The sequence below is a fragment of the Syngnathoides biaculeatus genome, chromosome 16 (genome assembly GCF_019802595.1).
Source record: "Syngnathoides biaculeatus isolate LvHL_M chromosome 16, ASM1980259v1, whole genome shotgun sequence".
Taxonomy (NCBI): Eukaryota; Metazoa; Chordata; class Actinopteri; order Syngnathiformes; family Syngnathidae; genus Syngnathoides; species Syngnathoides biaculeatus.
The window spans coordinates 6890546-6906258 of NC_084655.1; the positions used below are offsets into that span (position 1 = coordinate 6890546).

The 15713-nt window shown below is 42.8% G+C and overlaps 1 protein-coding gene across 11 annotated transcripts in view; it reads left to right on the plus strand.

Moving 5' to 3' along the window:
* The window catches only part of slc1a9 (solute carrier family 1 member 9), a 75426-nt gene extending 63524 nt beyond the window's left edge, over positions 1-11902 (plus strand). For 8 of the 11 annotated variants that reach the window (XM_061847010.1, XM_061847017.1, XM_061847018.1 and 5 more), the window contains 3 exons: positions 7369-7503; positions 8392-8836; positions 11142-11900. In XM_061847010.1, coding sequence (XP_061702994.1) covers positions 7369-7503; positions 8392-8836; positions 11142-11306 — 745 coding nt within the window. In that variant the 3' untranslated portion in view covers positions 11307-11900. Of the gene's footprint in view, positions 1-7368; positions 7504-8391; positions 8837-11141 lie in introns of all 11 variants that reach the window. The other 3 variants (XM_061847019.1, XM_061847020.1, XR_009798892.1) reach the window with 2 other exon arrangements.
* The last annotated feature ends 3811 nt before the right edge of the window (positions 11903-15713 follow it).

The following is a 15713-nucleotide window of genomic DNA, read 5'->3' on the forward strand; positions in this document are numbered from 1 at the left end:
TTTAAAAACTCATTCCATTTGGTCAGGGTATTAAGTAAAAAAATACAGGTCAGACATATTGACACGGTAAACATAACTTGTAAGTGGAATCACGTTGTTTGAGTTTGGCTCTCCCAAGTAGCCGGCAAGATGTTGTACAACATTCTAAGAGGAAGAATGTATCGTATTGTTACAATGGATCAACACGAATAACCCTTCTTTTAATGGTTGGTACTGTACTATATAAGATAATAATGGAGTTGATTCCCTTGGTGTATCCTACGAACTTTGATTCAAAGAGTACATGACAGTCTCAAGATCAGGCAACCATATCTGTACCATATTGGAGCTTAGTATTCTTTGAGTATATTGCAAGGTGTGTCTCTTGAGCCGAGCATGTTTGCCATGCTGTTCTGAGCTACAGTAACTAATGATGTAGTGGTACACACGCCTGATTCTGATGTCGGTAGCGTGGGTTCAATTCCTGCTCAGTGATTGTGTTGACTGACTGGCGACCAGTTCAAGATGTAGTCTGCCTCGTGCCTGAAAGTTAACTGGGATAGCCGCTGGCACTCCTGTGACCCTAGGGGGGATAAGTGGCTTGGAAGATGGATGATGATCTGCACTGTATATTATTTTGATTTATGTAGTTATAAAATGCAGGAAAAATTATGAAAATGAACAAGAAATTGAAGCAAACAAAAGCTCTAACAGTTTTTCCATGGCTATATGTTAATTGAAATAATAAAATAAAATCATGTGATGAATCATAATATTTCTATAAATGAAAAATTAAATGTTGCACAATAAAATAATGACAATACTTAAAAATATAATAATTTAAGTCAAATAAAACAATGGCATATAAATATGTAATTATTAAATGAAACGTTTTTCACATTTAAACTACTGAAATATGTATAATCTTTTCCTTTCGGCTCGTCCCGTTAGGGGTCACCACAGCGTGTTATCTTTTTCCATAAATGCCTATCTCGTGCATCCTCCTCTGTAACACCCTCTGTCCTCATTTCCATCCATCAAACTTTTCTTTGGTCTTCGTCAGGCTCTTTTGCCTGGAAGCTCCATCCTCAGCACCCTTCTACCAATACACTCACTCCCTCGCCTCTGAATATGTCCAAATCATCTAAGTCTGCACTCTCTAACCTTGTCTCCGAAACATCCATCTTTGGCTGTTCCTCTAATGATTTTCTCATTTCTAATCGTAGCCAACCTGTTTACTCCAAGCGAGAAGCTCAACATCTTCATTTCTGCTACCTCCAGTTATGCTTCCTGTTGTTTCTTGAGTGCCACCGTTTCTAATCAATACATCATGCCCGGCCTCACCACTGTTTTATAAACTTTGCCCTTCATCCTAGCGGAGACTCTTCTGTCACATAGAACACCAGACACCTTGCGCCAACTCTTCCACCCCGCTTGGACCTGTTTCTTCACTTCCTTACCACACTCTCCATTGCTCTGTATTGTTGACCCCAAGTATTTGAAGTCATCCACCCTCGCTATCTCCTCTCCTTGGAGCTTCACTCTTCCTCCTCTGCCCCTCACATTCATGCACATGGAATGCATATTCTGTTTTACTTCGGCTAATCTTCATTCCTCTCCTTTCTAATTGTTCCTCCGCCTGCTCCCTGCTTTCTCTGCAGAGCACAATATCATCTGCGAACAAAGTACAAATGGATTCCAGTCTAACCTCATCTGTCAGCCTATCCATTACTTCCGTAAACAGGAAGGGGCTCAGCGCGGATCCCCGATGCAGTCCCACCTCCACCTTAAATTCCTCTGTCACACCTAAGGCACACCTCACCATTGTTCTGCTGCCATCATACATGTCCTGTACTATTTTAACATACTTCTCTGCCAACCAGACTTACGCATGCAGTACCAGAGTTCCTCTCTTGGTACTCTGTCATAGGCTTTCTCTAGGTCTACAAAAAAATAATGTAGCTCCTTCTGACCTTCTTTGTACTTTTGCACAAGCATCCTCAAGGCAAATAATGCGTCTGTGATACTCTTTCTAGGCATGAAACAATGCTGTTGCTCACAGATACTTACTTCGGTACTCAGTCTAGCCTCCACTACTCTTTCCCATACCTTCATTGTGTGGCTCATCATCTTTATTCTTCAATAGTTTCCACAGCTCTGAACACAGCCTTTGTTCTTAAAAATGGGGACTAGCACACTTTTCCTACATTCTTCTGGCATCTTCTCCCCCACTAGTATTCTGTTGAATAAGTTGGTCAAAACTTCCACAGCCACCTCTCCAAATTGCTTCCATACCTCCACTGGTATCTCATCAGGACCAACTGTCTTTCCATTTTTCATTCTGTTTAGTGCCTTTCTGGCTTCCCCCTTACTAATCATTGCCACTTCCTGGTCCTTCACACTTGCCTCTTCAACTCTTCCTTCTCTCTAATTTTCTTCATTCATTGAGTTCTCAAAGTACTATTTCCATCTACTTAGCACACCACTGGCACTCGTCAACATATTTCCATCGCTATCCTTAATCACCTTGACTTGCTGCACATCCTTCCCATCTCTATCCCTCTGTCTGGCCAACCTGTAGAGATCCTTTTCTCCTTCTTTCGTATCCAACGTGGTGTACATGTCGTCATATGCCTCTTTTTTAGCCCTCGTCCCCTCTACTTTGCCCTACGTCGCATCTCAATCTCTTCCTTCCGCCTCCCCTCAGTCCTCTCGAAGTCCCACTTCTTCTTCGGTAATCTCTTTCCTTGGATGACTTCCTGTATTTTGGGGTTCCACCACCAAGTCTCCTTCTCCCCTTTCCTACCAGAAGGCACCCCAAGTACTCTCCTTCTACAAATATACTCACTCTCTCGCCTCTGAACATGTCCAAACCATCAAAGTCTGCTCTCTCGAATCTTGTCTCCAAAACATCCAACTTTGGCTGTCCCTCTAATGAGCTCATTTCTAATCCTATCCAACATGCTCACTCCAAGCGAGAGCCTCAACATCTTCATTTCTGCCACCTCCAGTTCTGCTTCATGTTGTTTCTTCAGTGCCACTGTCTCTAAACCGTACATCATGGCCGGCCTCACCACTGTTTTGTAAACTTTGCCCTTCATCCTAGCGGAGACTTTTCTGTCACATAGAACACCAGACACCTTCCGCCAACTGTTCCACCCCGCTTGGACCCGTTTCTTTACTTCCTTACCACGCTCTCCATTGCTCTGTATTGTTGACCCCAAGTATTTGAAGTCGTCCACCCTCGCTATTTCCTCTCCCTGGAGCTTCACTCTTCCTCCTCCGCCCCTCACATTCATGGACATATATTCTGTTTTACTTTGGCTAATCTTCATTCCTCTCCTTTCCAGTGCGTGCCTCCACCTTTCTAATTGTTCCTCCGCCTCCTCTCTGCTTTCACTGCAGAGCACAATATAATCTGCGAACATCATAGTCCAAGGGGATTCCAGGCTAACCTCATCTTTCAGCCTATCCATTACTTCCGCAAACAGGAAGGTGCTCAGCGCGGAGCAATAATCTAAAAATAAAAATCCAGATATCACAATGTATGATTTTTTTAAAGATTTGTGTGATACAGCTGCAAATAAGTATTTGAACACCTGAGAAAAACAATGTTAATATTTCGTACAGTAGCCTTGGTTTGCAATTACACAGGTTAAACATTTCCAGTAGTTGTTCATCAGGTTTGCACCCACTGCAGGAGGGATTTTGTCCCACTCATCCACAGAGATCTTCTCCAGATTAGACACGTTTCTGGGCTGTCGCTGAGAAAGACGGAGTTTCAGCTCCCTTCAAAGATTTTCCATTGGGTTTAGGTCTGTAGACTGTCTTGGCCACGCCAGAGCCTTGATATGCTTCTTACGGAGCCGCTCGTCGGTTTTCCTGGCTGTGTGCTTCGGGTCATTGTCATGTTGAAAGACCTAGCCACCACCCATCTTCACTGCTCTGACTGAGGGAAAGGGGTTGTTCCCCAAAATATCACAATACATGGCTGCGCTCATCCTCTCCTTGATACAGTGCATTCGTCCTGTCCCATGTGCAGAAAAATACCCCGAAAGCATGATGCTACCACCCCCATCCTTCACAGTAGGGACGGTGTTCTTGGGATGGAACTCATCATTCGTCTTCCTCCAAACACGGTTAGTGGAATTATGACCAACAAGTTCAATTTTGGTCTCATCTAACCACAAAACTTTCTCCCATGACTCCTCTGTATCATCCAAATGGTCATTGGCAAACCTCAGATGGGCCTTTACATGCTGGTTTAAGTAGGGGAACCTTCCGTGCCATCCATGATTTCAAACCATGACGTCTTTGTGTATTACCAACAGTCAACTTAGAAACGGTGGTCTCACCTCTTCTCAGGTCATTGACGAAGTTATGTCGTGTAGCGCTGGGCTGATTCCTCACCATTCTAAGGATCACTGAGACCCCACGAGGTGATATCTTGCATGGGGCTCCGCTCTGATTGAGATAGACCGTCATATTCAGCTTCTTCCATTTTCTAATGATTGCTTTTTTTACCAATTTGCTAGGCAATTTCTCATCAGCCCTTTCCAGCCGTGTGGAGATGTACAAATTTGTCTCTGGTGTCTTTTGGATAGCTCGGTCTTGGCCATGTTACAAGTTTGAGTCTTACTGATTGTATTGGGTGGACAGGTGTCGTTATGCAGCTAACGACCTCACACCGGTGCATCTGATTAAGGATAATACATGGAGTGGAGGTGGACTTTTAAAGGCGGACTAACATGTCTTTGAGGGTTAGAATTCTAGCTGATAGGTGTGCAAATACTTTTTACAGCTGTATCACACGAATAAATCGTGAAAAAAAATCATACCTTGTGTTTTCTGGATTTTTCTTTTTAGATTATCTCTCTCACAGTGGACATGCACCTGCGATGAAAATTTCAGACCCCTCCATGATTTCTAAGGGGGAGAACTTGCAACATATTAAGGGTGTTCAAAGACTTATTTTTTTCACTGTACATCAAGTAAAATAACTAAATAATATAAGCAATCCATAAAATAAAATGTAATCCAATTAAAGTGAATAAAACTAAGTATTAAATGAAAGTAAAAACATTCATAGTAATTATGTGTATTGTTACAGTTGTCTTGTGTATAAAACTGCAAAAACAAATATTTAATGACCTGATTGTCCTTAAATGATAATAAATAAATGAATGTGTAAATTCTTTTAATGGGAACATTAGCCCTGTCACAGAAAATCCATCATTCATATTAAAAAATTGCACAAAACAAAGCTGTGGCCCTGATAATCTAAGATCCCTGGTAGAAATAATACATTTCAAAGTACTGTAGAAATGTACCAAATTCAATTATCCAAAGTGTTTGTTCTTGTATTCCCCATGATCCTAGCAGCGCTGTTTGGATACTGTGTGTGTGTGCCTAACATTTGCATATAATATATTCCTGGCAGAGGTCTTGGCCGTTCCAGCAGACTTGCTCTCGCTGACAAGCTTTTCTTCTCTGTGTGTGCTTTGTTTTCTGCGGTTTGTCGGTCTCGCATGGTGTAATAATACCAACATTTTACTGGCTGCCGCATCTGTCTGCAGTTAAGTTCCTTTTTAAACCAGCCCCGCTTTCATGTCACTAAAGTTCAAATCGTGACGATGGCGGTAGGTCATATTGACTCAGTCTAGTCCTTTGGGAAAACAGCATCATCTGCTCTGTGAGGTTTGTAGTATGAAGATGAACAGATAACCGGTTAGTTACCTTGTTAATTCCTCACTCGTGTGGTGAGACAGCGATGGCAAACATTCGCAGTTGCTCAGACAAATGATTCTTTCTCAGTGTGTCTGCATGTGTTTGATCAACAGCAATGTGACCACTAGAGTCTAACCTCTAATTACTGTATTGTCTCTTGTGGCCAAGACATTGCCAAAAATATGCGACCCGTTGCTGACAATAGACATCACAGATATAATGTAGCATCCTGCTTGTCTACAAATGTGTTCGCAGACACTGGAGAAAGAAAGGTCAATAATTTTCAACCTTTACATATTTAAAATGATTGGGGAAAAAATGGCAAGTGTGTAAAATGAAGCTTCAACATATTGGAAAATTAAGCTATAGTCCCCATTGTCAGATGCAGTGGGCGTGAATGCAGTGAATGCACCGAAAACATGCCCTGCGCACTTGCCAACTGTCAATCAGATAACAGTACTCTGGTCTATAAAAACAGATGTTACTTCATCTATAAGCTTTTCAATGCCTACACAGTGTGCCCTTACCCATTCGCAGGCCTGCATATTCCCCGATTTTGCGCTCTCTCATTTTTTTTAATTTTTTTTTTTAGATGTACCGTATTTTCACAATTGTAGAGGTCTTAAATTCACTTCTGAATAGACAAGGTACTCCATTAGATGTGGTGCACCTTAAGTTCACACTGAGTTCCAACATTTGCAAATGTTGCTGCGTGACTTGTCCATTGAAGACCACTTAAACATACTGGTTACACTGTTAAACATTCTGGTTACACCGTTAGCATGCATGCAAGAATATGTTTTAGTGTGTATATAAGCTATCATATAATGGTGCTCATGAGGCGCCATATATATATATACAGTATATGCGGCACTGTGACGCAGCTGTAAAGCATTACCCTCACAATTCTGAGGACCCGGGTTCAATCCCGGCCAGCTTGTGTGGAGTTTTCATGTTTTTCCCGTGCCTGCGTGGGCTTTCTCCAGCCACTCCGGTTTCCTCCCACATTCCAAAAAAATGTGTTAACTGGAGACTCTTAAGTTGCCCTTGAGTTTGATTGTGAGTGCAACTGTTCTCTGTCTACTTGTGCCCTGCGATTGGCTGGCAACCAGTTCAGGGTGTACCCCGCCTCCTGCCCGTTGACAGATGGAATAGGCTCCAGCACTCCCGCGACCCTCGTGAGGATAAGCGACTCAGATAATGGATAGATATTGTCTTTTTGTAGCAATAAACCGCACATCTAGAAAAAAAACACATTACATGTAATTCCTGTAACTACATAGTAGTTTTAAATTATTTGAACCAATCGTCAAAGATTTCTTCACCTCTCAAAAATATCCTTTTCAGGGTCAAGTTGAGGATATATGGAGGGGTATGATCCATATATATATATATATATATATTATATATATATATATATATATTATATATATATATATAAAATTATATTTGTTTTTTTTGCAACGTTCAGATGAGTTACCTAGCAGATAGGTAAAGTACCTGAAGAGAGTGACCAAAAGATTGGTCGCTTCCAAAATGAGCTCAAGAAAAAAGTCCCAAATCACGGTAGTTAACAAAGTTTCTCAGGGTCTAAAAACTAACCGTTGGTGCAGTTGTAGCCACAGGGCTTTGACATACAGTATTTCTCTTTACTCATCCTAGCATGACAGCCACCCTGGCCAGCGTGGGAGCAGCCAGCATTCCAAGTGCCGGATTGGTCACCATGCTACTGATCTTGACAGCCGTGGGCCTACCCACACAGGACATCAGTCTGCTCATCGCTGTTGACTGGCTGCTGTGAGTCAGGTGTCCGCTGAGAGGGATTGAGTGGATGGATTAATCCGTTTGTCCACTCAAGCGACATTGGGGACTCAAATTACGGACATGAGCCGAGACTTGAGAAACCATTTTAAGGACTACAGACTTCCTTGGCTAAAGCTTATGAAAGAGTTGGACTTGGTATTTGTGAGACTTCACTTAGACTTGAACAACACAATTCGGCAACTCTTGCCAAGTTATACATGTACTGCATTATCGAGGGATTTCTGATAAAATTGTGGAAATAGAAAACGACAGCATGCTAGCATTGCAACAATATAAGAGACACAACTAACTGATGTCTAATTAATTAGGATACTATGACGCAACTATGGTATCTCCGTCTGTCACTGTGAAACCCACAGAGACAGGTAAGCTGCTCTAATTTCATAGTTTAGCTTGCTTGATGGCTCAACAAACATGAACTAAGCTCCGTGTTAGTGGTTTGGAATCAGTTAGTACAGTGACAGTGATATGTTGTGCGTTATGCCCGAGTATGATTGGATCGTGTAACATCAGAATCAGCTTTATTGGCCAACAACACACAAGGAATTTGTATCCGGTGGTTTGCTAATTTAACACACTGCTTTCCATTGGTTTGTCATTTGGCATGTGGAGAAGGATTTTGCCAAGGAGCACAAGTACAGATACTTTGTGCAAAGTGGCTCATGTATAAATTTATGTTGCGACTGAGCAGTATTGTATGACTTAAAAATTTGCTTAAACTGTCATAACGTCATTCAACTAAACATTTACTGGGAACTCAACTTGACTTGCTTGCTTTTTGCCACAGTACCTTGAGAGTAGTTTGAAACTTGAAGGTTAAAACTTGAAACTTGCTCATGACTTACATCTTCTACCACTTAGCGACCGGATGCGGACCTCCATCAATGTTGTGGGTGACTCTTTCGGGGCCGGCATCGTAGACCACTTGTCCAAAGCAGAGCTCCAGGAAATAGACGCAGCCGAAATGCAAATTCTCCCGGTGGAGGAGGAACTGGATTTCATCCCCCCGCCACCCATCCTGACTGAAATGGACCTGGTGGACCCGCTCAAGCCGCCTGAGCTGCCCCCCCGTTCGCCCCGTCCTCCCAAGCAGAACCATCATGGCCACGTCCTGTCCCAGTCCCACTCTATCAACTACTCGCCATCCCGTTCTATCCGTTCCCCTTCACCGCGCTCTATCCGTTCGCCCTCTCCACGTTCCGTGTGCTCCCACTCTCACTCCCCTCGGCCTTTCCGTGCCCACTCACCTCGCCTCCTCTGCAGGACGGAGCCGGGCTACAGCGCCCTGCCCAGCCACGAACACCAGGTATGATCATGCTTTGTGCTCCCCATATTGGTACAAACAGTCTCTATGGGACCACATAAATTATATTAAATCGCAAAAATGGCACAAACATGGGGCGATGACTATCCATGCACATCGAACTTCGGCCTTGCATATAAGAGTCCCCATGCTGTGCAAATACTGTATGTGTCACGATCAACCCACCTCCATGACCATAGGAAAGACCATTTATATAACACAAAACTGAACACCTGTCTAAAGTCATCTAAAAACGTTTTTTCGATTGTCCAAGCCTGATTAAATAGTATGAACAAAGATGACCAATGCAATTAACTGAAGAAATAACTCACAAACCTTCTGAATGCAGGTGGGAATAATCACTTTAAAAGGTGGCTGGACTTTACAAGGAATAGTTCAGTCATCAATTCCAACAAAAAAAAGCCTAAACCCATTTATTTAACCTCACTATTTTCAGTCATTATTGTCTTTAAAAAAAGGCCCATGACAGAGTACCAAGAGACATGTATGAGGGCAGCAGAAGAGCAGTGACATGTGCCATTGGTGTGTCAGAAGAATTTAAGGTGGAGTTTAGACTGCATTAGGGTTCCGCACTGAGCCCATTCCTGTTTATGGTAGTAATGGATAGACTGACAGATGAGGTTAGACTGGACTCCCCTTGGACCATGATGTTCGCAGATGATATTGTGATCTGCAGTGAAAGCAGGGAACAGGCGGAGGAACAGTTAGAGAGATGGAGGTACACACTGGAAAGGAGAGGAATGAAGATAAGACGAAGTAAAACAGAATATATGTGCGTGAATGAGAGGGGCGGAGGAGGAACAGTGAAGCTCCAGGGATAAGAGATAGCGAAGGTGGATGACTTCAAACACTTGGGGTCAACAATACAGAGCAATGGAGAGGGTGGTAAGGAAGTGAAGAAATGGGTCCAAGCGGGGTGGAACAGTTGACGGAAGGTGCCTGCTGTTCTATGTGATAGAAGAGTCTCCGGCAGGATGAAGGGCAAAGTTTATAAAAGTGTGGTGAGGCCAGCCATGATGTACGGATGAGAGACGGTGGCTCTGAAAAGACAACAGGAAGCAGACCTGGAGGTGTCAGACATGAAGATGTTGAGCTTCTCGCTTGGAGTGAACAGGTTGGATCGGATTAGAAATGAGCTCATTAGAGGGAGACCCAAAGTTGGATGTTTTGGAGACAAGGTTAGTGGGAGCACACTTAGATGGTTTGAACATGTTCAAAGGTGAGAGAGTGAGTATGTTGGTAGAAGGGTGCTGAGGATGGAGCTGCCAGGCAAAATAGCGAGAGGAAGATCAAAGAAAAGGTTGGTGGATGTTGTGAGGGAAGACATGAGGACAGTGGGTGTTAGAGAGGAGGATGCACGAGATAGGGATAGATGGAAAAAGATGACGTGCTGTGGCAAACCCTAACGGGACAAGCTGAAAGAAAAAGACGATTGTCTTTAAAAAAATCTTACAATTATTTTCTGATCAGAAATCATAACTGAATAGAGGGTTAGATGTGGATGAACTTGACTGGCCTGCACAATACTGATCTCAACCCTATAGAACACTTTTGGGTGAATGAGTGCTGAGTTACGTGGCCCATTGTGGGAACCGCTGGAGCTGCCTGGCTCAGCTGTGTGGCTTCATATATTGAAGCACACCAGTCAGCGATACCAGTTGTGCATGTAATAGTAGTAGTTCAAGTGCAAAGCGAGCTTTGCAATATGCTATGCGTATGCAAGCATTGCAACTAGAAGTGGTTCAACACATTATACATAAATAAGTTGCACAATACTAAAAAAATTTTATGCCTTCCCAATCATCTTGTCAACACTCCCGACTTCCACCGAGCGAAAGATCACTTCATTATCACTTGGACCCCAGCCACCCTGTTGGCCGGAACTGCCACAGGTTCAAATCTATATGGACGCGTTCCTCCGTTGTCCCGATAAACCAATGCTGGTAATTCTTCATCAGATGGGGATAAATCCAAGAAATCAGCGCTGTGATTGTGTAGGAATTGATCTGTAACCAAGCCTTTGTTTACACGCATGATACGTCACTTCCTGTTTTTAAGTCATGTGATCTAGTGAAAATAGTCAAAATGGTGGCATCCATACAAAAATGTGAATACTTGGATAAAAGAGCGCATTAAAGTTATTTCCAATTTTTTTACTAGATTTTTTCTGGATATGCTAATATTTATAATGGATTCACAAGATAATTGTCATTTCGTCGAGGTAAGCAATGAGCGGAGCATTCCTTTAATATCTTGGGTCTGCAATGATGTGTGTGTGGTCCCTCAGCTCCCTGCCCTGCCTCACTGCTACCGCGACCATCCGCACCGAGAGAGCGAGACGGAGGAGGACGAAGAACGAGAGCGTGTCCTCGGCGAGGCCAGCGACGGCGAGGAGAGCGACGACACCGCTTACGACCGGCGGCACGCCATCCTGCCGTGCGACCTACCTTGAAAACATCTCATGTCCATTTGGTTCAATCCATGTTAAAATCAAAGTACCTCTCATATGATGGTAAAATTATTAAATTATCTCTCACTGTCTTGGTTCATCATTTTCAACAGAGAAACGCTCCCCTCATGAAAGCCTTGTTTTTGCCAGGCATCACGATTGGGTCCAGTTGGATACAGTATGGGGAAAGGTTGTTCATACTGGACCAGTTTTTGTGCACCCTGAACCTTGGCCTACCAAAAGTGGTATGCCAAATAATCTCCTTCATTTTGTCACCTTCAAGTGGACAATACCACTTGGTTGAAACACGCCGTCGCTCCCGGTTTCTCCTACCGTCTCTCGGCACTTTGTAATTTTTCTTTATGTGATGTTCTTGCTTGATGACTCATAGTTGCTGAAACGCACACATCACACACTTTTTTTTTTTGTCACTGGTTTTGTGTTGACTTTTATTCTGATTTTATCTTGTTTCACCTGGAATACACAGCCGTGCACCTCCCACTTCCCGACTCCGCTTGAATGTCTTTTTTTCGACATGGCAGGTCTGTGTGTGTGTGTGTGTGTGTGTGTGTGTGTGTGTGTGTGTGTGCGCGCGTGTGCCGGTGCATGTGTGTGTACAATAAAACCCCCTCCAAGAGTTCCTTTAAGAGCAGTGTTTTCTTTTACCTTATGTGGGAGGATTTGCTGTGCAAAAGGGGGTCACACGTCACAGTTAAAGACAAAAAAAAAATGACAAAGAAATTATTGGATGGCACGCAGACACGTAGGCATGCACACCATTGATGAGACAAAGATACACATATCAACACACTTAATCCTCTCAAAGAAGATGGAGGGATGGTGGGGGAGGGGGCAGCGGCAGATGGCCAGAAAGACGTCAATCCTTTTCATTCTTCCCAGACAGGAGCGCTGGATGATTGCGTTGCAGGCTTGGTGTGTGTGTATGCATCTGTGTGTGTCTGGTCAAGTATTGTGTAGGTGAAACTTTGACGATGTTCTGACGCATATCAGTCAATCTTAGCGCATTGAGGCTCTAATCTGGCACGTAGCACGTCAACATGAGGACACACAACAGAAAGTGGTGGATAATTCGGCCTTTTGTGTGTGTATTTGTGTGTGTGTGTATTTGTGTGTGTCTTTTACTGCTCTCATTGTCATTTAGAAAATAACAGGAAAAAGAAAGGTGAAACCAATGAATAGTAATAGTAGATGGTTGGAAGGTAAGAGGAAGATTGTTGTAGGTAATATGGTCGATGAATATGTAAAGTGAAGAAAATGAGTATTTGAACACCCTGCTATATCGCAAGTTCTCCCACTTAGAAATCATGGAGGGGTCTGAAATTTTCATCGTAGGTGTATATCCACTGTGAGAGTGTAAAAAAAATCCAGAAATCACAATGTATGATTTTTTAATGATTTATTTGTGTGATACAGCTGCAAATAAGTATTTGAACACCTGTTCAGCTAGAATTCAGACCATCAAAGACCTGTTAGTCTGCCTTTAAAAGTCCACCTCCATTCCATGTATTATCCTGAATCAGATGCACCAGTGTGAGTTCGTTAGCTGCATAAAGGCACCTGTCCACCCCATACAATCTTTAAGACTCAAACTTGTACCATGGCTAAGACCAAAGAGCTGTCCAAAGACACCAGAGACAAAATTCAACAACTCCACATGGCTGGAAAGAGCTACGGAGAAATTGACAAGCAGCTTGGTGAAAAAAGGTCCACTGTTGGAGCAATCATTAGAAAATAGAAGAAGCTAAACATGACAGTCAATCGAAGTGGAGCCCCATGATATCACCTCGTGGGGTCTCAATGATCCTTAGAAAGGTGAGGAATCAGCCCAGAACTACACGACAGGACTTGGTTAATGACCTGAAAAGAGTTGGGACCACCATTTCCAAGGTGACTGTTGGTAAAACACAAAGACGTCATGGTTTGAAATCATCCATGGCACGGAAGGTTCCCCTGCTTAAACCAGCAGATGTCAAGGCCCGTCTTAAGTTTGCCAATGACCATTTGGATGATACCGAGGAGTCATGGGAGAAGGTTTTGTGAGATCAAAATGAAACTTTTGAGTCATAATTCCACTAACTGTGTTTGGAGGAAGATGAATGAAGAGTTCCAATCCAAGAACACCATCCCTACTGTGAAGCACGGAGGAGGTAGCATCATGCTTTGGGGGTGTTTTTCTGTACATGGGACAGGACGACTGCACTGTATTAAGGAGAGGATGACCCCGGCGGCCATATATTACGAGATTTTGGGGAACAACCTCTTTCCCTCAGTCAGAGCATTGAAGATGGGTGGTGGCTTGGTCTGTCAACATGACAATGACCCGAAGCACACAGCCAGGAAAACCAAGGAGTGGCTCCGTAAGAAGCATATCATGGTTCTGGCGTGGCCTAGCCAGTCTCCAGACCTAAACCCAATAGAAAATCTTTGGTGGGAGCTGAAACTCCGTCTTTCTCAGTAACAGCTCAGAAACCTGTCTGATCTAGAGAAGATCTGTGTAGAGGAGTGGGCCAATGTTCCTCCTGCAGTGTGTGCAAGCCTGGTGAACAACTACTGGAAATGTTTGACCTCTGTAATTGCCAACAATGACTACTGTACCAAATATTACTATTGGTTTTCTCAGGTGTTCAAATAATTATTTGCAGCTGTATCACACAAATAAATTGTTAAAAAAAACATGCATTGTGATTTCTGGATTTTTCTCTTTTTTTTCTCTCCTAACCCAACCCTAACCTCTCTACAGTGGACATACACCTATGATGAAAATTTCAGACCCCTCCATGATTTCTAATTGGGAGAACTTACAATATAGCAGGGTGTTCAAATACCTTTTTCCTTCACTGTATATATTGTATATTGATAGATTGCTAGGTACACTAGTTAAGTTCATACTTGGGTTGGTAAGTATTTATAGGCTGGTAGATTGATACCGTTGATGCGAATGTTTTAAAATCAATTGGCATATCAAAATTGGTGGGTATGTAGGTTGGTAGACGTGTAAGGGTGATGGGTGAGTAGATGGATGAGTCATTAGGTCGCTCGGTACTGTGGATGCGTGGGTGGGTATATTGATTGATACAATGAAAAATGGTACATAGGTACAGCTATTCTATTGATTGATTTGCTCATTGATATGTAGATAAATGGGATGTTGGAGCACAGATGTGTAGATTGTAGGTGGGTTGGTAGGCATATCGAATTGTAGGTAGGTTCTGCAGATGTGTATATTTTTTTGGCATAGTAGAAATACATGTAGGCCTGTAGGGAGGTATATACAGTCGATAGAGACCAAATATGAAATGAAAATACTGTAATGCAAGGCGTACATAACTTTCTGTACTTCACTTCAACCAACCCTGTGCAAGCCATTCATGCTGAGCAATAGCGACACCTGCTGCCACGTGCATGTTAGCAACTGTCCTCAGGTCAACTTTCATATACTTCAACATGTTTGAGTCAAATGATTCAAAAGACATATATATGAACATATTCATTATTAATGAAATATATGTCTATGGATATGAAGTATGAGATCTCTTGTTGCTATTTGAAGTCACCTTAAGATTTTAAACAGGTGTATTGGAACCACCAGAGTAGGCATTTTTAAATTAGTGCTGATCAAAAAGGAGCATACAACTAATAAAGTGTCCTTAATGGGATTCTTGGCCCAATCGTGAGCTTTCTCATCAAAACAAAACAAATCAAAGAACCATGTGGCCCATGTGGCGTACATTACCATGGTGATTATTTCAAGATGAATGTTGATGTTTGTTGACATATTCCCTTGCAGATAAACAGCACCAGCTGGACCAGCCTGGCTCACTGTGACCCCTAGAGGTTGAATGGCTACACATCAATTTTACATAGTGAAATCTCTTTTAGGTGGCACCGTGAGTTTCTGGATAGCACATCTGCCTTACAGTTCTGATGACCACAGTCCAAATCCATGCTTGTGTGGGTTTTGCATGTTCTCCCCGTGCACTTGCTGGGTACTTCAGTTTCCTCCCGCATGCAAAAAAACATCCATAGTAGGTTAAATGAAGTCTCTAAATTCCCCGCAGGTTTGAATTGGGTGTGAATGGTTGCTTGTTTCTATATGACCTGCGATTGGCTGGCAGTTCACTCTCACCCAAAGATAACTAGGATAGGCTCCAGCATGCCCGCCACCCCCCTAGTGAGGAGAAGAATATGGAATGGGTGGAAGTCTTTTTATTCCAACCACTTCAACTTAACCCTCACAACCCTCAATAAACACGACACAGTGAAAGTCAGCAGTCGCATCCAAGCATGGAAATTTATTGACACTAATGATCACACAATTGCTTGCACTTCTTACAATTGAACAGGATATTTAGCCAAAGAAATTACACCTTTCATCTAGACCCACCTCCC